Below are 23,389 nucleotides of genomic sequence, written 5' to 3' on the forward strand. Positions count from 1 at the left end.
ACATTTTATTGGTTTATCAGACATTTGCCCTCAGTAACAAGACATTCTATTGGTTTATCAAATATTTACTCTCTAAGAGCACACATTCTATTGGTTTACTGCACATTTACCCTCTGTAACAAGACATTCTATTGGTTATACCCTTAGGTTCTGGTGGAGGTAACAATCCGATTCTTATCTTCTCTTGGATTTCTTTCTCTGCCTCCTGTCGGTTTTGTCTTCTCAGTTTTTTCCGTTCTTTCTTTGTCAGGTAAACTGGTATGCTAACTTCGGTAGGTGACTCAGCTGTAAAACAGATACATCAATTATAAAATTATTAATTTCATTTCCCATCAAACCTCAGACGGAACTCTACACTTATATCTGTGGCTACAACCCGTTTATTTATTGTAATAAATGTTAGCTTGTTTTCCCATCAAACCTCAGACGGAACTCTACACTTATATCTGTGGCTACAACCCGTTTATTTATTGTAATAAATGTTAGCTGATTTTCCCATCAACCCTCAGACGGAACTCTACACTTATATCTGTGGCTACAACCCGTTTATTTATTGTAATAAATGTTAGCTGGTTTTCCCATCAACCCTCAGACGGAACTCTACACTTATATCTGTGGCTACAACCCGTTTATTTATTGTAATAAATGTTAGCTGGTTTTGTCTGACCACACAACCAGAGCACACTGATTATTAGTAATCAAAACAAAATAAGTTAGCACTTTGCAACATTTTAATGGCTTTTATTGTTTTTACCCTTTTTGGTTAAATGTTAAATGTTTGGGGTTTTTTTAAATGGGCAGTAAATTTTGTGCCATTCTAAAAATAGTAGTTTGACTAGTCTGTCTGCAGGAGGTAACTACCTATCGGTAATGATCGCATGTACATGCATGTATACTGATAAAAAATGTATTATATATATATATATATGTGTGTGTGTTATATTTTATTTTATATACATTACGGGGTGGTCAACCCTAGAACAAATGAAGTAGTTTGATTTGATTTGATTTGATTTTTAGTAATCATGGGCAGTTGCATGACAAACATGGGATAATTCAAACACACAGCCTTTAGGGGAAATGGCTACATTTTAAAGGAATCTTTTTTACATACACTTCCCCATAGAAAGCAAGCACATCAAAGGTATTTGATATATCAGTCATACCATAATAAAAATAATTAAAACCTTTTTTTTTAATGTGATGTACCTGGTTTTTGTCTCACGTTTACAAAGTGAAAGAAGGAAGGAAGGAAATGTTTTATTTAACGACGCACTCAACACATTTTATTTATGGTTATATGACGTCGGACATATGGTTAAGGACCACATAGATATTGAGAGAGAAAACCCGCTGTTGCCACTTCATGGGCTACTCTCTTCAATTAGCAGCAATGGATCTTTTATATGCACCATCCCACAGACAGGGTAGTACATACCATGGCCTTTATTACACCAGTTGTGGAACACTGGCTGTAACGAGAAATTACAGGAGTAAAAAGGCAGGATACAGGCATAACTTTTCAGAAGGCAGCAGTGGCCATGGTGTCAACATTTATGTTAAAAGTTTTACGTTTAGTCATAGGTCGATGAAACTTGGTTTATAGTTGTATCTATGGATGTCCATCACAGTTCACTGAATAATTTTATGGTAGGTGAGATATTTAATTCAACAGAATTCTTGTGTTTCACTTATTTATTTTTCGTCTTTGGGTTGTTTTTTAATCCAACATACCTGGTGGTCTCATCTGTATGGGATGTTCTACGAGGTTCGTGATCATCTCCAGGAATTTGGGACGTTTCAAGTCTTCTTCACTGATATCATCATATCTAGAAAAAACAAGATGATAAAAGTAATATTTGTTTTATGAGACCTCAGTCCATTTTTAACTAAGCCTGTTTCATGCGGCCTGTCATACTTTTTCAGTGTCAATTACTAAAACTTAAAATTATGAGGTGAAGCATTACATCATGACATAAAGTTGTGAAGATAATTAAGTTTAATACAACTTTAAGATAATTGATTTGGTTACACAAATAAAATTCTTGACACTGAACAATCAGTTACCTAGATAAAAATGACACAACCTGACTTTCGGTTACCAAGATTTAAAAAAAATTTCCCCCTTTTTTTGGTCCACATATGGTAATATTGACAAGTGAAAGAAAAGTTTGTTTTGTTTAACGACACCATTAGAGCACACTGATATATTAATCATCGGTTATTGGAAGGAAATGTTTTATTTAAGGACGCACTCAACACATTTTATTTACGGTTATATGGCGTCGGACATATGGTTAAGAACCACACAGATATTGAGACACAAAACTTGCTGTCGCCACATCATTGGCTACTCTTCGATTAGCAGCAAGGGAACTTTTATATGCACCATCCCATAGACAGGATAGCACATACCACGGCCTTTGATATACCCGTCATGGTGCAGTGGCTGGAGCGAGAAGTAGCCAAATGGGCCCACTTACGGGGATCGATCCCAAACCGACCGCGCGTCAAGTGAGCGCTTTACCACTGGGCTACGTCTCGCCACCGGCTATTGGATGTCAAACATTTGGTAATTCTGACTCGTAGTCAACAGAGGAAACCCTCTTAATGCAGCAAGGGATCTTTTATATGCACTTTCCCACAGACAGGAAAGCACATACCACAGCTTTTGACCAGTTGTGATTCACTGGTTGGAATGAGAAAAACCCCAATCAGTTGAACGGATCCACTGAGGTGGTTCGATCTTGCGATGCATGCATCTCAAGCCAGTGCTTAATCATTTTGCAAGACTGCAATATGATTGGAAATGGAAACACAACCTGACATAACACTGACCAATTTGATGTTACCTAAAGCAATTATAGGTAGCATGTGTCTCATCAGGTCACCAAAATTGAATGTGCTTCCAGCTTTAAATAATACACTGTATTCTATCCAGACTTCTTATTACAAAGTGTTCTTTCATCTAGTCAGTAAATACATGTAGTACAATTTTTTGTAAAAATAATTCTGATGACAAAACAGAAAGAAAAAGATAATAAGGGTGGAAATGTCAAACCAAATTCACTTACGTCTCTCGGTTGACGAGATAGTAATCCCACCATTCGATGTCTGGGATTTCCCCTTCACACTGCAAAAAGAAAGAAAGAATTGCATGTAACTAAAATTAATGCCCCACGTAACAGAGTGATTTCACCGTCACTCATGGGTTTGCATCTGCAAATGTTAATTACAAACAGGCCTCTTGAGAATTGAAAATCTATAGCATCCATTTATCGGTTACGCAGAAATAAATCCTCGTTACCCACTTCCTTTTTACTTAACCTGTTATAAATAAATGGTGATACAAATTCCACACAAAAATCGGTTATGCAACATTGGAGAAAACTGGAGTGTTTTCTCTTTTATAGATACATCACCTGTTTTCAAAACTAGTCCCTTGAGGACAGGTGATGTTGAAAAACAAATGGAGAAAACTCAAGGGACTAGTTTTGAAGACGGGTGATGTTGAAAAGAAATAGATTCGAACGAGCAATGCATGAACGAAACGATTGTTCACGCAAAGTTCAGAGGTCTGATTATAATGCAGTAAAACCTCTCTAAACCGGACACTCTCGATACCAAGTAAAATGTCCGGTTAAAGGGATGTCCAGTTTAGAGGGTTCTCTTTTGAACTGATATTTAAAAGAGGGACTGTGAAGAACATCCGGTTTTGAAAGAATTCCGGTTTACAGAGGGTCCTGTTTTGAGAGGTTACACTAGTCTGAACCCGTGAAAAATGCATTTCGTGGCAATACAAACACCAGGATGAACATAAAACACTTTGAACGTTCAGAAATGGATAATGAAAGAATCATCTTTCAATAAGTAAGATGTTCAAGTTTCTAACACCTTTGTTAATGAACATGTAATATTAAGATGACTGCATGCAGAATATGTTCAAGTTTCTAACACCTTTGTTAATGAACATGTAATATTAAGATGACTGCATGCAGAATATGTTCTTTTCAAACAAATTATCACACAAACTTTGTCCTGTACACCAACATTATTAATATATTATGATTAAAAAGAAAAAAGATATTATGTATACTTTGAAAACAAACTAGACACAAAAACAAATTGTGTTTCCAGGAACGTGACCCAAAAACAATCGACTAGGTGAGCTTTTAAAACCCCCACCTATATTCACCCCTTGGGGCGGGGCTTCTAGATTATGGTAGATCTACTCCCATGGCTAGTGATATTCAGTGTTGGGCTAGTAAATAACTACTATTGCCATGCACGACAGGGCTTCTAGATTATGGTAGATTCACTCCCATGGCTAGTGATATTCAGTGTTGGGCTAGTAAATAACTACTATTGCCATGCACGACAGGGCTTCTAGATTATGGTAGATTGACTCCCATGGCTAGTGATATTCAGTGTTGGGCTAGTAAATAACTACTATTGCCATGCACGACAGGGCTTCTAGATTATGGTAGATCCACTCCCATGGCTAGTGATATTCAGTGTTGGGCTAGTAAACAACTACTATTACCATGCACGACAGGGCTTCTAGATTATGGTAGATCCACTCCCATGGCTAGTGATATTCAGTGTTGGGCTAGTAAATATCTACTATTACCATGCACGACAGGGCTTCTAGATTATGGTAGATCCACTCCCATGGCTAGTGATATTCAGTGTTGGGCTAGTAAATATCTACTATTACCATGCACGACAGGGCTTCTAGATTATGGTAGATCCACTCCCATGGCTAGTGATATTCAGTGTTGGGCTAGTAAATATCTACTATTACCATGCACGACAGGGCTTCTAGATTATGGTAGATCCACTCCCATGGCTAGTGATATTCAGTGTTGGGCTAGTAAATATCTACTATTACCATGCACGACAGGGCTTCTAGATTATGGTAGATCCACTCCCATGGCTAGTGATATTCAGTGTTGGGCTAGTAAATATCTACTATTACCATGCACGACAGGGCTTCTAGATTATGGTAGATCTACTCCCATGGCTAGTGATATTCAGTGTAGGGCTAGTAAATAGATACTATTGCCATGCATGACGGGGCTTCTAGATTATGGTAGATCTACTCCCATGGCTAGTGATATTCAGTGTTGGGCTAGTAAATATCTACTATTACCATGCACGACAGGGCTTCTAGATTATGGTAGATCCACTCCCATGGCTAGTGATATTCAGTGTTGGGCTAGTAAATATCTACTATTACCATGCACGACAGGGCTTCTAGATTATGGTAGATCTACTCCCATGGCTAGTGATATTCAGTGTAGGGCTAGTAAATAGATACTATTGCCATGCATGACGGGGCTTCTAGATTATGGTAGATCCACTCCCATGGCCAGTGATATTCAGTGTCGGGTTAGTAATGCCATGCCTGATGACTAGTGAAAACAAAATTGTCAAATGTTGCAGTTAAGTCTATTTTGTATATATGAATATCCTGCCCCCACCCCAACCCCCCAATATTAGTGTTGTCAAGTTCTATTTAGGTGATATATCTGATTATTACTATTATTTAGTAAAATTGTGTTCTTTTAAAGCAAAATAGGGCTAGTGAAATTATAATCGTGGCTAGTAAATTTTTTAAAGCCTTGGGGTCGAGATAAAATGTTGTGTATGTACTCTTTTTCACCAACACATTAACAAAACAAAACAAAATCAACAAGTATAATAATAATAATAATAATAATAATAATCATAGAATTTCTTTTAGGTTCAGCCCTTTTTTTTTGGAAGAGCCAGGTTTCCAGAAACACAATTTTGTAAAGCCTTGTTACTATATAATATTAACATACAACATCTTTCTTTGGCGCTATGGTAGCTAGTTTGGCAGCAGATGCAATTCCTGTTCTCTTCGCTGTCTGGGCAATCTCATTTTGAAGTTTATCAAGCTGTGCCTAAAATAAAAGAATAAAAATCAAAAATAAAATAAAACCACAGGGAAATGTGAAAGCGACACTTTGACAAGTTCGTGAAAGCTTTCTGCCACTACACAGGTTATGTGTACAGCATTCTCGGGTACACTATACTGGTCTACTGTTTAAAATAATACTATCCCAAATTAATTTATTTGGCTGTTTTTTACTGATATACATCACATGTCAGTAATATTTTTGCACCCCTCCCACTCACCCCACCCCCCACTACCAAAACTATAATCCTAATATCATGTAAACTGTAGGAAAATAAGAGCAATTTTTTGTTTTTAATCTGACGCATTGAGCCTGGGCCTAGTCGGTCTGTGCACTAATATGGTTCTAACATGAATCTGACGCATTGAGCCTGGGCCTAGTCGGTCTGTGCACTAATATGGTTCTAACATGAATCTGACGCATTGAGCCTGGGCCTAGTCGGTCTGTGCACTAATATGGTTCTAACATGAATCATTACGAAATGTACAGACGCATTGAGCCTGGGCCTAATCGGTCTGTGCACTAATATGGTTCTAACATGAATCTGACGCATTGAGCCTGGGCCTAGTCGGTCTGTGCACTAATATGGTTCTAACATGAATCTGACGCATTGAGCCTGGGCCTAGTCGGTCTGTGCACTAATATGGTTCTAACATGAATCATTACGAAATGTACAGACGCATTGAGCCTGGGCCTAATCGGTCTGTGCACTAATATGGTTCTAACATGAATCTGACGCATTGAGCCTGGGCCTAGTCGGTCTGTGCACTAATATGGTTCTAACATGAATCTGACGCATTGAGCCTGGGCCTAGTCGGTCTGTGCACTAATATGGTTCTAACATGAATCTGACGCATTGAGCCTGGGCCTAGTCGGTCTGTGCACTAATATGGTTCTAACATGAATCATTACGAAATGTACAGACGCATTGAGCCTGGGCCTAGTCGGTCTGTGCACTAATATGGTTCTAATATGAATCATTACGAAATGTACTGACGCATTGACCTGGGCCTAGTCGGTCTGTGCACTAATATGGTTCTAACATGAATCATTACGAAATGTACTGATAAATGATAGCATCAGTTATTTTTATGAAACTTTTCCCCTTCCGGGAAGAGAAGTTGCTTCATCTACCTTTTAAATCCTAGATTAAATGAATGAATGAATGAATGAATGGATTGTTTAACAGCACCCCAGCACAAAATTCTAGATTAGAATGAATGAATGAATGAATGAATGACTGAAAGGATTGTTTAACAGCACCCCAGCACAAACTTCTAGATTAGAATGAATGAATGAATGAATGAATGACTGAATGGATTGTTTAACAGCACCCCAGCACAAACTTCTAGATTAGTGCCTGTGATCAATCTAATTAAAATTAGCTCCACTATTACATGTGGATCTAACACCAGCCAGTTGGAGCTCATGTCCACCAATCAACACCTTACTTGCAGAATCCTGCCAGTGATTTAAAACTAACAACACTGCGTAGTCCCCAATGTCCAGGTAACATTTCGTCTGTAAATAATAATTTAAATATTGACCAATCACATTTCGCCTTTTATAACGTTATTTGGGAGCATACAAATTCTAAAAATATCGGGCGAGTCTATTTTAGTGGCCGCAGTACAGCGAACCATACCAATACATACGGGATGGGTTATCAGTCTTCAATTTTACATTAAAAATTATTTATTTATTGATAAAGAAACCAAACCTAAATCATTCTTCAGTTTTACATTACAAATTATTTATTTTATAAAATAAAACATGTTTTAAGGCATTCGTAATTCACATGAAACATGTCGTATACCCTCAGGATAATTCGGAATGTTTTCAAATTATTTTTAAATCACTGGCAGGATTCTGCAAGTAAGGTTTTGATTGGTGGACATGAGTTCCAACTGGCTGGTGTTAGATCCACATGTAATAGTGGAGCTAATTTTAATTAGATTGTGCCTGTGATGTACCTTCGTCCTAAGCCTCTGTGCCACTTGCTCAAATTTTCCTTTCTCGTGAAACTTGAAAGATCTTTTGACACGAACTGGACCCTTGGCGCTGAGGAAATAAAAACAGTGAATAGTAAAATGAAAGTAACACAGTCATGTGACACAAACAATAGGCACCCATGACATCGTGGCGGATATATTATTATTAATTAACATTTAAACAAATTTATTTTATGGTTTTAATAAGCTTTGAAATTAACATCCACATGCAGGCCACAGGAATTTATGGAAAACACTGCTTTGGTTTCGTGCCTCACTGGAAATTGGGGTGTGTTTTTTTTTTATCATGGTAATTATAGGATATTAAACGATCTTCCATTTTGTATCTTGTTTATGTCCCGTGAGAAATAATTTATTAGTCAGGACTAACAGTGTATGAGAAACTGAACCAAACACATAACAACTTATCCAAATCAATGGTCAAAGAATTGTCAGGACTAACGACATATAAGAAACGAAACCAAACATGTCAGATAATGGACTTATCCAACCCGAGGATCGAAGAATTTACTGTCAGGACTAATGACATATAAGAAACGAAACCAAACACGTCAGATAATGGACTTACCCAACCCGAGGATCGAAGAATTTACTGTCACTGATTTCTTCAGGTGGTTTAACAATCAAGTCTTTGAACTGTTCTCTCCGTTTCGCTCTTATGTTGGCCTGCAAACACAATATTCAGTTAGCGTAAGATTATTTTTAGTTCATACACTACACAGCAGACAGGGAAAAATCACACAAATTATATATTACTATTCAAGGGAGAGAACTCTTGGTCCACACACACCCCCCCCCCCCCCCCCCCCCCCCCACTTTGAGCCAAACCAATTTTTAATGTAGGATTGTCAATATTTTTTCTAAAACTGAAATATGTTTTGATTGGAAATAAAAACATAATGCAGGAATCGAAATTAGCTGAAATTCCTATCAGACATTCAGCCCGGAAAGCTACAAATTCTACAGGTTCAAATCAAAACATGTCAGACAAAACAAGATAGACTCAAATAATTCATTGGTGAATTTAAACATAAAATAACTGCTGGTCGCACAAGATCTCAAGGGATCTTTTGCATGCTCTTTCCCACTGCCATTGATACACCAGCTGTGGCAGCACTGGTTGGAATGCAAAAAAAAACCAATTAGATAATGGGTCCACCAATTAGGTTCGATCCTGCAACAAAATCACCTCAGGCGAGCGCTCCATCAACTGAGCTAGATCCCGCCCCTTAAGCAGGTCTCTGAAAACTGCGACATCGACAGTTTCGTTCACGCGTCGCTCGCGTAAGTATCGTTTGTGTAACCCAGTTTTTGTTCTCACATTGAATTTACGACGTATACGTTCATGATGGGTTACCTGAAAACGAAATGGGTTACCTGAATTTGTGTTTGCGTAACCCAGAAACGGTTTACGCTAAGTTTTAATTCTCAGAGGCTTGCTTCAGTTCAAGAAACAAGATATGGATTGCTACGTACCTTCAGTGTGGGCGTGTGAAGCGCTACATACCTTCAGTGTGGGCGTGTGAAGCTGCAGCTGAATCTGCTGACCTGTTTTGGCATCAATCGTCTGACCCTCTTCATTCAAAATGAGTGGTGTCGGCCTGGCACAAAAAAAAAATAAACATTCATTATTTACAACTTATTTTTGTGCTTATATCCAATTAAGGTTCAAGCATGCTGTCCTGGGCACACACCTCAACTATCTGGGCCGTCTGTCCAGGACAGTAGGTTAGTTGTTAGTTGGTTAGTGCTTAGTGAGAAAGAAGAGGGTGTAGTGGCCTTACACCTACACATTGAGCCCTTAAGAACTCGCTCTGGGTTGGAGCCGGTACCGGGCTGTGAACCCTGTACCTACCAGCCTGTAGTCCAATGGCGTAACGATGACGCCACCGAGGCAAGTAAGAATCAAACAAAAAAACAACTAAAGACAACCTGAGGTAATTCTTTCATTTCAAGACCGGCTCAAAAAATCCAAAGCAGGTGCATATACAACAATTTATTCAGGGGGAGGGGGTTAAACTGTGGCAAGTTAAGTGTCAAGTCATGCCCCCTCCCACTGAAAATATATTTAAAAAAAAAAAAAAAAAATTGCCAAAGACAAGATGGCTTGGATAAATTTTGAGCAAAAGATGACACATTTGAACAGAAAAAGTTATTATCACAAGATGCCAAGGGCTCATTGGAAGATATTTGTCTTTTTCATTGGCTGTTGGGATAGGTTCATGCCCATTGCTTCATTTCATATATATATATATATTTTACATTATACATGCAAATTTCAACATTAAAAAAGGCAATCACCATGAATTAAGCATGTAGGAACAAACTGAAGCTATACATACCCGGTTAATGCAACTTGTTTCCTGCAACAAAATAAATAAACACATTTTTAAAAAGAAAATATATAACAAAATGGTGTTTCTTTCTAGGAATGTGCCAAGAACAAGTACATAGGCTACATCAGCTTTTTAAATATTTCATTAATACTTTAATTAATTTCTGAGATAACAGTTACTCAATTCTAACTCATTTAAAATAGCGGGTGACAAGTAGTTTCCGACTGATCAGCAACTGTCATTAAGTAAAACAATTTTTGCCACAAAACATTCTCTGTAGAGCTACGTCCCATACCCTAAAAACTGTGCCACACACCTGCCATTCTCCATCAGCTTTTAGCTGTGGGCTTAGTCTTCGGGGAGTGTTCAGTAGTTACTTGTTGCATTGTTAAGAGGTACTTGTAACCACCTACTATGCACCCCCTACTACCGGCGGTCGTTCGTTAGTGCCGTGGGTCAGACCAGCTTTATTAGCGGCAGAGGACGAGGATGCCATACCCTAAAAACTGATTGAATATCAAAGACAACTCACAGTCCTGGCACCGACTGTGCCAGACCGGACAGTCTGGCTTGAATCTGGGCCTGAAGTTCCGCTGCTCTCCGTGCTTTATCCATCGCATCATTCATCAACACATCAGACTGGCCGTAACCAGGAATCTGTTAAATCAAAAACAACAAATCGTTTTAAGGAGTGTCCGAGTTTACTGCAATTGTATGATAGAGGTGTAATGATAAAGTATTGCATCGCAATACTAGATTCAAGATATCCAGTGACACACAACTGCTGTCATTGATGTTCCCAACCTGTCACAATTTATATCTCAACAATGGCTATTGCCATCGTTAAGTTTGGGCCCTTGTAACTTTATATTGTATATATCATGCTACAACTGTCCTAAATGAATCGGATCTTGGACTTCGTGATACAGCTGTCCTAATCATTACACCTCTATCATAGGGGGAGGTAATGTAGATGACTGAGAACAAGGGAGATAACTGAAATGTTCTACACACCTGGTAGCTTGGAGGTTGCAGAGAAGTAAATTGACCAATGAGCGTCGTGTTGCCGACGAAGATAGTGCTTTTAAAATACACCCCCTATATGAATAAAATAATTTATGAGTTTGAAAATAGGTAAGAAATTGGATCTTTGACAGGAATTGCACCTACATTTATGGTGCAGTTGTGTTGAATGAGATCTAGTATGAATACATGGTCGGGGTGGAGAGACTTCCTAGCAGCCGTGAAATGGCAAAATGCCTCCAAAAGTGCCTCCAAAAATAAGAGATTATTTCAAGATTTAGGTTGACATCACCCAGTTCAGACATACTTGCTGCACAAAACAAGAACTGGCCATCATCACTACATGTGTGATTCACCTGGGAAAATTCTATTTTTCTATTTTTTTAAATTTATGTTAATATAGTGGACAGTGTGTTATGATTTACTTCGCTGCTACCTGAAGACACTCTTGACACATACCACTGGAATTCACACCACACTGGTTTCCAAGGTAATAATAACAATGTATTTGTATATTTTATAATTTTAATGGAGCCAGAAATTGGCTGCTTTAATTTTTATAATTTATTACATAATCACTGATGTAATATGACCACAACAACAACAAATGTTAAGGTTGAGGTGAAGTCAAACTGGGTATTGACTATGAAAAATCGTATATTGGCCAAGACTGAAAAGATGCCAAATATGGGATGTGTAATTTGGACAGGCTGCCAAAAATGGGACAAAAGAAAGGATTATAACAAATATGGAGTTATTCATGCAAAAATACCTGGTCGTCCAAAACACCAAACTTTTAAAGTACACCGACTCCAGTATATGCTCCACCACAATCACTTTGACATACCTCGTAGCATGGATGTATCACATTTATGTCACCACTCCCTCTGTGTTAATATTGAACACTTGAGCCTCGAACCACATTATGTTAACAACAACCATCAGCACTGTCTAAACATTGTCCCGAAACACTGCATGGGCCATCCAGGTTATAGAGACTGTTTTTTTCTTCTTGGGGACAGGTATGTATGATCTGTTAGACATGGTGGTACAACTTCGGCGTCAAGTACATTCTTCTTGTAGGTTGTTCTTGCAGTACTGTTGTGTTTGTCGTCATATTGCTGGTATCGAACCTTGCGGAGATAATTTCTTCGGGATCTGTACCGAGTAGTTTTTTTCCTAGTAGCATGATACCGGTCTTCACGTTCCCGAGCTTTCAGTTCTGCGAGGGCGTGTATTCTGGGCTCCCACTAGTTGACATCTTGTAACAGTAGACTATAGAATTCCTTTGTTGAGCATGTGGGCTGCACTGTGTATTCTTGCTTCAAAGTTGAGATAGAATGTCACTTGTTTCGGATTTGTTCTAGTATAAGCCCGGTTGACACTTTCTACTTTTTGAGTGTTTGTATTGAGTTTTGTTTTAAGAACTGCAGTTTTGCCGAGTCGAAGTTCTAGGCATTTTCTTAACAATTCTTTATCGCCTTCTTTCATTTTCAGAACTGAATCTGCAGGTAAATAGGCCGGTTTACATGCCTTGATCCGCCTGCCCGAACACACAAATGAATGCCTTTGACACAGTGTTGAACAGTTGCCACTCACACAGGCCACGATGGAATCGATGGTGTAAGTAATTTTTTAAACTATTTTAGTGATATCTCCTGCAAGTTGACGGTGGGCGATGTCAAGTTCGAGGTGACCACGTTGCTTGATGTCGATGGCAAAACGTCGCTGTACTTTCTGTCGGTCTGATTTATTTTTCCCCGGAAACATGGTTAAGCTAAATGAAACTTTTTCAATCGCCTTTTGCTGACTTTTAGAAAAATGTCTAGTGTCACGTAAATTCTCAATGGAACCTGTCTGTGCTCTGGTAGCACCGCCAGTAGCATGTGAATCACCATCAGTCGTGAAATAACCAATGTTGAGTTTGTTTTCGTCCACACATTTTTCTGCATATAAGCCCTCATTGCCAATGGAATCTGTTGTTTTGAAATTGGCTGTACATTTTCCACTGTGATCTGGACATGTAATTTTCTGAGGATTTCCGCTTTTTTGCAAAGTTTGTTTGCAGTGTATATCCCAATAATTTCCTTTTTAGGTGTTTTGTTCTCAGCAATGGTGTAGACCGCTTGAGTTGCAGGCTGGAGGGGTGTGCTCGAGTTCCCACCGAAAAGTCTGTTGTTGTAACGGCAGTCTTCCTCAACACTTATCTTGTTGTAGCGTTCCTGGTTTTCAGTCTGTCTATCTTTTCATATTTTCCTTGGTTATTATATTCAGTTAAGATTCTGATTATATCTCTTACTAATTACATTAACAGCATGATCTAACTCTACTCACTTAGGAATATCACGAACGTTATTTTCTCATTGCTACGAGGGATAATACAATAAGTGTCATGCAACCGTTTTAAATGTTGTCGGCAGAAGTCCGTGCAAGAGTGTGGCCTGACTGAATCAACCAATCAGGTTGGTCAGGTTAGATCATTTTTCGACGCACGTTATTTGTCCCCACTTGCGCTCGGGTTGTTTTTCTGTGAGGTTTGTTTTTGTGTGCTGTGTTGTTTTTTGTTTTATATATATGTAAACATGTTTGCTTCCATTCCTAATGTAAGTCCTATCAGATTTGGTTATTAAAATTATAAATTAGCTACGTAAAGCGAGTCATGCAATGACCCGTGTTACGTGTAAGGTGTGTTACGTGTAAGGTGTAATCGTCCCATATATAATTCCGTGTTTTTACTGTGCACGAACTGTCCGCTTAATCGTTTTGGCTGAGTTAGAGAACGGACGACCCGTCTGAATAAATTAAACCTGATTAAATTAGGATCTCGTTGATTTTAATAAGCGGTCTTCGTCATTGTCGATGGTTTGTAACCCCATTCCGAATAAGTGAGTCCTAATTATATGGATTAACGACTGCTTTAATAGGGTGTTTTGGTTAAAAATAGCTTTGAAGGGGGCTGTCCAGTATATATGATTTAACGGAGTTCGTGTACACCGGCATGGATGGGTAATCGTGTAAGGTGTACAGCCTAATTATTTGGTGTGGGCTGTCCTGCAGATGTAAATTTAATTCCGCGAATATTCTTTGTCGGGATTATTCACGACACATTCATACACGTCCCTAAATATAAATATTTATTTGTATGGATATGTGGGTGTAAATTTATTTATTTAGTGGTAGTCGATTCATATATGGATTCTTAGAGGACTACCATACATATTTGTTATTTGTTTGTACTCCCTCGAATAAATGTGTAATCTGTTTATTTGTTAGTTTGGGTTTTCTGTGCTAGCCAAGTCGGTCTGGTTTATAGTAATTTCAGCCTTCTAGAGAATTATTAATCGACTCTTAGTACCAGCAAAAGTCTACAACCGAAAGGGGTAGCCGAACCCGTGGTCCCCAGAATGGGACCCGAAAAGTAAATTCCATTACAAGTGGAGCCGACGTAGGGACCCGAAAGTAAATTTCATTACAAGTGGTGCATCGACCGGGAATTGGAAAGTGTATTATTTGTCTAAAATAAACTACACAATCTTAATATGGCATCTAGAATTCCTATACCAGACATTGATGAGGCTCGCATAGAAATTGAGAGGGAGATCAATAGGACCTTGGAGGAAATTATGAGATGTAGACAGATTGATTCAGGCTATACCCGGGGACCTTATTTCAGTAGGAATGGAGGCAAACATGGGCGAACCTCTTGTACAAGAAACCATTAACGTGGTAGTGCACATGCAATGTTGAAACCAGACGGAGACGTAGATGTCCTGATTGGATGAGATCTGGGGAGTACGAGATCTGGGGAGTACGATGTATCATGGCATTTTGTTTTCCACAGTATTTCTTGCTATGTAAGCTAATATATGGTTAAGCATTTTTATTTTTTGTTTTTGTATTGTAAGTGTTTTTTATAACCATGTAAAATTCTCCATATGCATTTGTTTTTAAAAATTGGTTTATGGTGGTTCTAGATCCGAGATGTGATTTTAAAGACTGCTTCCATCCAGCTCATGCATACTCAGCAGTATAAAATGGCATGGTAATTCCTAGTGATTGTGAAGAAATATATAGTAATATTTTCTGAGGTTGGAGAAATCATGAATTGCTATACGTCATGAACTGTTTCCGGAACTGGGATTCTCTACTTGAATAAACATGAATATAATAGTTCCTGGATTGGGACTTCATTATGAACTATTTCCGGATTGGAATTTCTTTGTAGAATAATCATAATGAAGGATTCACAACTGGTTATCATAATAGACTGTTTCCGGATCAATTTATTCCTCTATTGAACAGATTATAGAACCATTTGTGGATCACTAAATCATGAACTATTTCCGAAATCTCGTTGGTTTCCTGTGGGGGCGACTGTGGTGCTGTGCAGTATTTGAACTCAACCTCTGGATCTGTATCGCTGTTGAAGGTTGAAGAATATTGGACTGAATGAACTATTTTATTATCTGTGAATCATCACGTCTAATACGGTGATTGTGTTAATATGGACTTGTGTTTATCACCTAGTATAAGATGGTAATTGAATGAACTATTCTATTTGTGAATCGTCACGCCTAATATGGTGATTGTGTTAATATGGACTGTTGTGTTGATCACCTAGTATAAAATGGTGATGGAATGAACTATTCTATTATTTGTGAATTGCCACGTCTAATATGGTGATTGAAGGAGGCGTCACCTGCTGATTTATGTTGGATCCAAAACAGTGTACATAAACAGACAGGATATAAAAGAAAGATGGTCTAATTTGGTTCGACTAAACAAACTAAAAGGTTTTACCAGTTAACTTGTGATAACTGGTAAAACCAATGGGAAAACATTGTCCTGGTATGCAGTAACAACACACTGAAACAACATGCTGTTGTGTCATGGTGGACGTATGGCTGCTAGTGGTTATCCAATATGCCAAAAATACTCCAAATAGAGCAACAGTTTTGTGATAATCACTGAAGTAATTAGAAAATGTTTCCCACATTCCACAATTTTCAACTTTAAAATCAAATGTAAAAATTGAGGGACAGGTGAGGTGGCCTGAAAATACCCCCGTGTATACAGTATGATATTACCAGGTATAGCAATCAGTCAGACTTGGCCTAAAATAGAAATCTTTATTTAAACAAAACAATTCCAGTGTATCATACTAATAATGTTTTCCCCATTTTTTACAGGCCAAATCAGACCAATACAGTGACACTCCTCAGAGTTATCTCCCCTTGACCAGTCGTCAACATATAACCAAGTAACTTCCGTGAAGTGCAAAATGTTAGTATTCATGTTGGAGCAACAAAATTTATAAACCGAAAAATATTTTTTGTTCTTAAGGTTGCAGAGAAGTAAATTGACCAATGAGCGTCGTGTTGCCGACGAAGATAGTGCTTTTAAAATACACCCCCTATTTGAATAAAATAATTTATGAGTTTGAAAATAGGTAAGAAATTGGATCTTTGACAGGAATTGCACCTACATTTATGGTGCACAGTTGTGTTGAATGAGATCTCACTTTCCATGAGTGATTTGTACATACCGAGTATGAATACATGGTCGGGGTGGAGAGACTTCCTAGCAGCCGTGAAATGGCAAAATGGGGGGTGCCTCCAAAAATAAGAGATTATTTCAAGATTTAGGTTGACATCACCCAGTTCAGACATACTTGCTGCACAAAACAAGAACTGGCCATCATCACTACATGTGTGATTCACCTGGGAAAATTCGCTTTTTCTATTTTTTTAAATTTATGTTAATATAGTGGACAGTGTGTTATGATTTACTTCGCTGCTACCTGGAACAGGGAGAGGTAATGTAGATTATACAGAACAAGGGAGATAACGGAAATGTTCTACACACCTGGTAGCTTGGAACAGGGGGAGGTAATGTAGCAGCAATTTGAGCCTTGCGTTCCTGGATCATTTTCTGTGCGTTCGCCATCATCTCCTTTATCTGAAATAATATATAATATTACAAATACACTGGCAAAGAAAAGGAATGTCTATCAACACCTCAGCACATTTTCTGTGCAATCGCCATCATCTCCTTTATCTGAAATAATATATAATATTACAAATACACTGGCAAAGAAAAGGAATGTCTATCAACACCTCAGCACATTTTAAGCTGTAACCAGTTTCTACTGGCCAATTATGGTGACCGAATAAAGCAAAAGGTTTCTTCTGTTTAACGACACCACTAGAGCACATTGATTTATTAATCATCGGCTATTGGATGTCACGGTATAAACTTAGTGATAAACGTATACAAACAGATTATGACTTTTGATGTCATGTGTCTCATTACAAAATTGTTTATTGCACTTCTTGGTCATCATATACTGTAAGTAACATAAGAGAAATAACAATCTGAATACGCTACCTTGTTTTCCGTCAGCTGTCCTGGGCTGGGTTGTCCAGGGCCCGGTACGAGAACGGGTTTCTCGTCATCCGTGAATCGACGCTTTTTACTCTTCTCTCTTTCTTCATCACGTTCTCGGTCCCTGTCTTCCTGTAAACAAAATTTTTTAATAAAATAAAAATAATAAAAACTAAGGCCAAACAAAATAAATTCCTGATCTCTGGTCATTTTGATCATATTTATCTTCACATTTCAAGGAGTAACCTGTGGAATATACAGAACCTCCCCCCCCCCCCCCCACCACCACCGTGCTACTGTTCAGGAAAACATTTAGGGTACCAAGGCAAAGGACCTTTTCTGCCCACCTTTTCTGTCCAATCCATGCTTTAAAACCACTAAAATACTCGTAAGAAAACAAAAAACTGCATGACTGTATCAATTCTGTCCAATGCATGCTTTAAAACAACTAAAATACTGGTAAGAAAACAAAAAACTGCATGACTGTATTAATTCTGTCCAATCCATGTTTTAAAACCACTAAACTACTGGTAAGAAAACAAAAAACTGCATGACTGTATCAATTCTGTCCAATGCATGCTTTAAAACAACTAAAATACTGGTAAGAAAACAAAAAACTGCATGACTGTATCAATTCTGTCCAATGCATGCTTTAAAACAACTAAAATACTGGTAAGAAAACAAAAAACTGCATGACTGTATCAATTCTGTCCAATCCATGCTTTAAAACCACTAAACTACTGGTAAGAAAACAAAAAACTGCATGACTGTATCAATTATATCCAATCCATGCTTTAAAACAACTAAAATACTGGTAAAAAAACAAAAAACTGCATGACTGTATCAATTCTGTCCAATCCATGCTTTAAAACCACTAAACTACTGGTAAGAAAACAAAAAACTGCATGACAGTATCAATTCTGTCCAATGCATGCTTTAAAACAACTAAAATACTGGTAAGAAAACAAAAAACTGCATGACTGTATCAATTCTGTCCAATGCATGCTTTAAAAAAACTAAAATACTGGTAAGAAAACAAAAAACTGCATGACTGTATCAATTCTGTCCAATCCATGCTTTAAAACCACTAAACTACTGGTAAGAAAACAAAAAACTGCATGACTGTATCAATTCTGTCCAATGCATGCTTTAAAACAACTAAAATACTGGTAAGAAAAAAAAAACTGCATGACTGTATCAATTGTCCAATCCATGCTTTAAAAAAACTAAAATACTGGTAAGAAAAAAGAATTGCATGACTGTATCAATTCTGTCCAATGCATGCTTTAAAACAACTAAAATACTGGTAAGAAAACAAAAAACTGCATGACTGTATCAATTCTGGAACTTTGATCTGACCAAAAACTGACTTAAATATATATAAATGATGTGTTTCGCTTTTACTACAAGTGTTCTCCGTTCCATAAAAACTGACTTAAATATATAATAAATGATGTGTTTCACTTTTATTACCAGTGTTCTCCCTGTTCCATAAAAACTTCTATTTTGTCCCATACCTATATCCATTTGTATGTTTGATAAACACAATAAAAGTTATATTTTATTTGAGCAATGAAAACATTTAATTTTTTATGGATTTGGCAATCTCCGACTTAAAAACACTTATTTGGTGCCAAATTTGTCACATGATCAGAACAGTCATTCTGTCTTTTGTTTCCACTATTGTCTGATGTTTTGCAGATTTAATTGTTTGTAACTGTTTCTGTCATTTCTATTTTTCTGTTTATTCAGCAATTCTTGATAAAATATTATAAACTTTTCATTTTGGAGGAGGGGGGATATCACTGCTTATAAAAACAATGGAAGTGATAGTGTTCATCATTAAAATCATTTATCTTTGGTGCCAAGTAATATATACACCACCTTTACAACAATGAAACTACTTTTTATCAGCTGGCGATATCAAAGCAATCGATTCATTCAATAAAGATGGAAATAAAATGACTTTTTTTTTTTTTAATCCTACATTAGGGGATCACTTTACAAAAATCTTTGTTTTTCATAAATCTTTAAATCTTTATTAAAATAATAATATTAAAACTTTGATTGGTTCAGCAAAACCAGAACTGTCCATGAATGTCAGACCGACAACATCTCCAGTTCCACTACCGGTACATAAAAGATTATTCTGCTTGTATTTTGTATCACCTTTTTTGTACCAAATACTGAGAAGCAAAATAAGGAGTATGTCTTTTCAAACGTCGACCAACACACAATGATATATTGTAACCAAGCTTACCCTTTTTTTCTCTCTTTTTTTTCTTTTTTTGAAGGGTGTGGTACCCAGCGAGAACACTGACCCTCAAATTATTTTCTGGCAGAAAATCTGATACCGGTACATAATTACAAACTGAATGTTATATTTCGATAAACATCATAAAATGACGTCCTTACATTACATACGGTACGTCATTACGTAAACAGGTCATGGAAAGGACGTTACAAATTGTTTGTAATTATAAGAATTGTTTGTAATTATAAGAATTGTTTGTAATTATAAGAATTGTTTGCCTATTTTTTTCATGAATTAATTGATGTATAACTGTCACATATTTAGTATAAAATCACTTTACTGCGCAATTTCATCCAATTTGTGTCTGTTATACATCAATACATTTATGACAAAATATTCTTATTTATGTATACGAGGTTCTCGTTTTGTAAACTCCAAAATAAGCAAACAAAATCAGCATTTTGAAACCCATTTTGGGAGAGACATTTAAGAACAAATTCCATTGGCCTGATGGAACAGTAGCTTAAAAGCATTACTCATCTCCCCCTCCCCCCCATTAATAGTTGGAACCATATGGCTGACAGAAATGCAGTACTTGTGGCCAATTTTGAAGAAACAAACATCACTATCAGTGTTTCTGCCAGAAAGAAATTTTTGGATATGGCGCTATGAAATCGAATATTTACAATGTGTGTGCTGAATGCAACTGCAGTCGATAGGGGGTCTGCAGGGTTAGGTTTAGGGTTAGGTTTAGGGTTAGGTTTAGGGTTAGGGTTAAGCAAATAACACAGTATGATAACAGTCATTAATTCTGTCAAAAGGTCAACATAAAACAACAAAATCTGAAAAGAAATGCTGGGAATGGTGCCATATCCATTTTACGCTCTGGCAGAAACCCTAAAGTATATGATTGCACAATAAAACAATATTTGAACGTTAACCATATATTAACGTAGTCGTACAGCCGGATGCAAATCATCATCTTAGTGTCTGGCGTTGTGTGTTGCATGCAGGGTTTGATAAATCCACCAGCCCTCGGTCCTGGCTTGTGAATATTTGGTCTGGCGTTGTGTGTTGCATTCAGGGTTTGACAAATCCACCAGCTCTCGGTCCTGGCTTGTGAGTATTTGGTCTGGACTAGTGGAAAGTATCAACTGAATTACTATAATAAAATAGGGCACTAGCAATTTGAAGTTTCTGTGAGGGCTAGTGACTTTCCCAAACATTTGTCGAACACTGTGCACGTCAGACTAAAATCAGAAAATTAGTAAAGAAATCATAATACAGTGAAACCCCTCTAAACTGGACACCCTTGGAACCAATAAAAATGTCCAGTATTAAGAGGTATCCGGTTTAGAGAGGACAAGTTCTGTACTGGTTTTTAAAAAAAGACTGTAAAAAAACGTCCGGTTTTGACGGAATTCCGGTTACAGATGATCCGGTCTTGAGAGGTTTCACTGTAAATAAAACAAATTGTAAATCACAGAAGGTCAACTTTACTTTTTTCCTTTTAGTTTTACTGTGTCGAACGCTTGATTTGTAGTCGTCATACACATCACAAATCTTGTCAGCAAACTGTGATGCCTGGTCTTTATCCAAAATAGTACCCAGTTTTTCTGAAAAATGTAAATAAATAAATGCACAATATTCAACAATAGAGATGAAAAGTTTTAATTTAAAGTTACTATCAGCGTTAAATAAGCACTTGTCCCTTTGTCCCGACAAGTGAAAATCTATTCAGACAAGCAAAATGTGCCTCGGTGGTTGTGGACAAGTAAAATATTCAGTGGAGTTTCATTTTGAGCAATCACAAACACCATCCTGGTGCTTGAATGAAACAATCCATTTATTTGGACAAGTGAAAATATTGGTGGACAAGTAAATTTCTATATTTAATTGTTCGGTGGACCAGTAAAAAATTCTGCTTATTTCTATCACTGACTATATCCCAAAGTTGTAGAATGGTAGCTTCGCAGTATACTTATTATTTTTTTAAATGTGAGTATTACGATTATACCTCGAGTTCTGGCCCTCAACTAATATATTTATTATTTTTTTAAATGTGAGTATTACGATTATACCTCGAGTTCTGGCCCTCAACTAATTCGCTAATTGCGAATTCTAAAACAATTAGATATTTTTATTTTGGCGACATAATTTCATGTAATATCACTAATAATTCACATTTTGTGACAAAATAACTGGGTATCTATAAAACTACTTAATAGATAAAGTAAAGTAACGTTTGTTTTATTTAACGACGCCACTAGAGCACATTGATTTTTTATCTTATCATCAGCTATTGGACATCAAACATATGGTCATTCTGACACTGGGTTTTTTAGAGGAAACCTGCTGTCACCACATATGCTACTCTTTTACAACAGGCAGCAAGGGATCTTTTATTTGTGCTTCACACAGGCAGGATAGCACAAACCATGGCCTTTGTTGAACCAGTTATGGATCACTGGTCGGTGCAAGTGGTTTACACCTACCCATTGAGCCTTGTGGAGCACTCACTCAGGGTTTGCAGTCTGTATCTGGATTAAAAATCCCATGCCTCGACTGGGATCCGAAACCCAGTACCTACCAGCCTGTAAACCGACGGCCTAACCATGATGCCACCGAGGCCGGTACACTTAATAAATAATTTGGTGAAATGTTCTGCTGACCCAGAGCCTAGCAGTGTTTAAGCAAAGGTTTCAACGTAATGTGAACAGTTAACAGTGAAAACACTAACAGCTGAAATGTTTGGAACTGCCTAATAATTTGGATCAGCAGCAGACGTCAAGCGAGGGCAGGATTTAGCTCAGTCGGTTGAGTGCTTGCCTGAGGTGCTTCCGTCGCAGGATCGAATCACCTCAGTGGATCCATTCAACTGATTGGGGCTTTTTTATCGTTCCAACCAGTGCACCATGACTTGTCAAAGGCTTTCCTGTCTGCGGGAAAGTGCATATAAAAGATCCCTTGCTGCATTAGGAAAAATGTAGCGGGTTTCGTCTGATGTCTACGAGTCAGAATTAACATAAGTTTGACATCAAATAGCAGATGATTAATAAATCAATATGCTCTAGTGGTGTTGTTAAATAAAACAAAACAAAGAGACCTCAAGAGAAGCTATCCCACTCACTCCCCTAAGATTAGTTCAAGGAGAGTAATTTTTACTCCCTTAGAAGCATGCGATTTTATATGCTATCAATACGACAATATCTCAAATGGCTCCCTATAATTGGGAGTTAGGGGAGCAACTAATCACATCCCTCAATTTGTTTGCAGCTTTAATAAGTTTGGCAGATGTTCCACACACTCGCTCTATTTGCATTATGTGACACATTACTGTAAATCAGGAAATCTTAGCGAGCATAAAATAATAGTGAATTTAATGAAGCTAATATTTCATGACATTAAATTTAATGACACAAAGTCTGTTCAAAA

General features: G+C 37.4%; 1 protein-coding gene across 2 annotated transcripts in view; it reads right to left on the reverse strand.

Annotated features, from left to right (window-relative positions):
- Positions 1–23,389, reverse strand: part of LOC121373762 (U4/U6 small nuclear ribonucleoprotein Prp3-like) — a 44,632-nt gene that overhangs the window by 15,889 nt on the left and 5,354 nt on the right. For both annotated transcript variants that reach the window (XM_041500518.1, XM_041500517.1), the window contains exons 3-14: positions 21,455–21,570; positions 17,704–17,832; positions 17,182–17,274; positions 10,826–10,950; positions 10,300–10,320; positions 9,465–9,558; positions 8,526–8,623; positions 7,919–8,006; positions 5,829–5,930; positions 3,075–3,133; positions 1,735–1,829; positions 142–285 (exon numbers count right to left, since the gene is read on the reverse strand). In XM_041500518.1, the coding sequence (XP_041356452.1) occupies positions 142–285; positions 1,735–1,829; positions 3,075–3,133; positions 5,829–5,930; positions 7,919–8,006; positions 8,526–8,623; positions 9,465–9,558; positions 10,300–10,320; positions 10,826–10,950; positions 17,182–17,274; positions 17,704–17,832; positions 21,455–21,570 (1,164 nt within the window). The remainder of the gene's footprint in view (positions 1–141; positions 286–1,734; positions 1,830–3,074; positions 3,134–5,828; positions 5,931–7,918; positions 8,007–8,525; positions 8,624–9,464; positions 9,559–10,299; positions 10,321–10,825; positions 10,951–17,181; positions 17,275–17,703; positions 17,833–21,454; positions 21,571–23,389) is intronic.

This window comes from Gigantopelta aegis, chromosome 5 (assembly GCF_016097555.1).
Source record: "Gigantopelta aegis isolate Gae_Host chromosome 5, Gae_host_genome, whole genome shotgun sequence".
Lineage (NCBI taxonomy): Eukaryota > Metazoa > Mollusca > Gastropoda > Neomphalida > Peltospiridae > Gigantopelta > Gigantopelta aegis.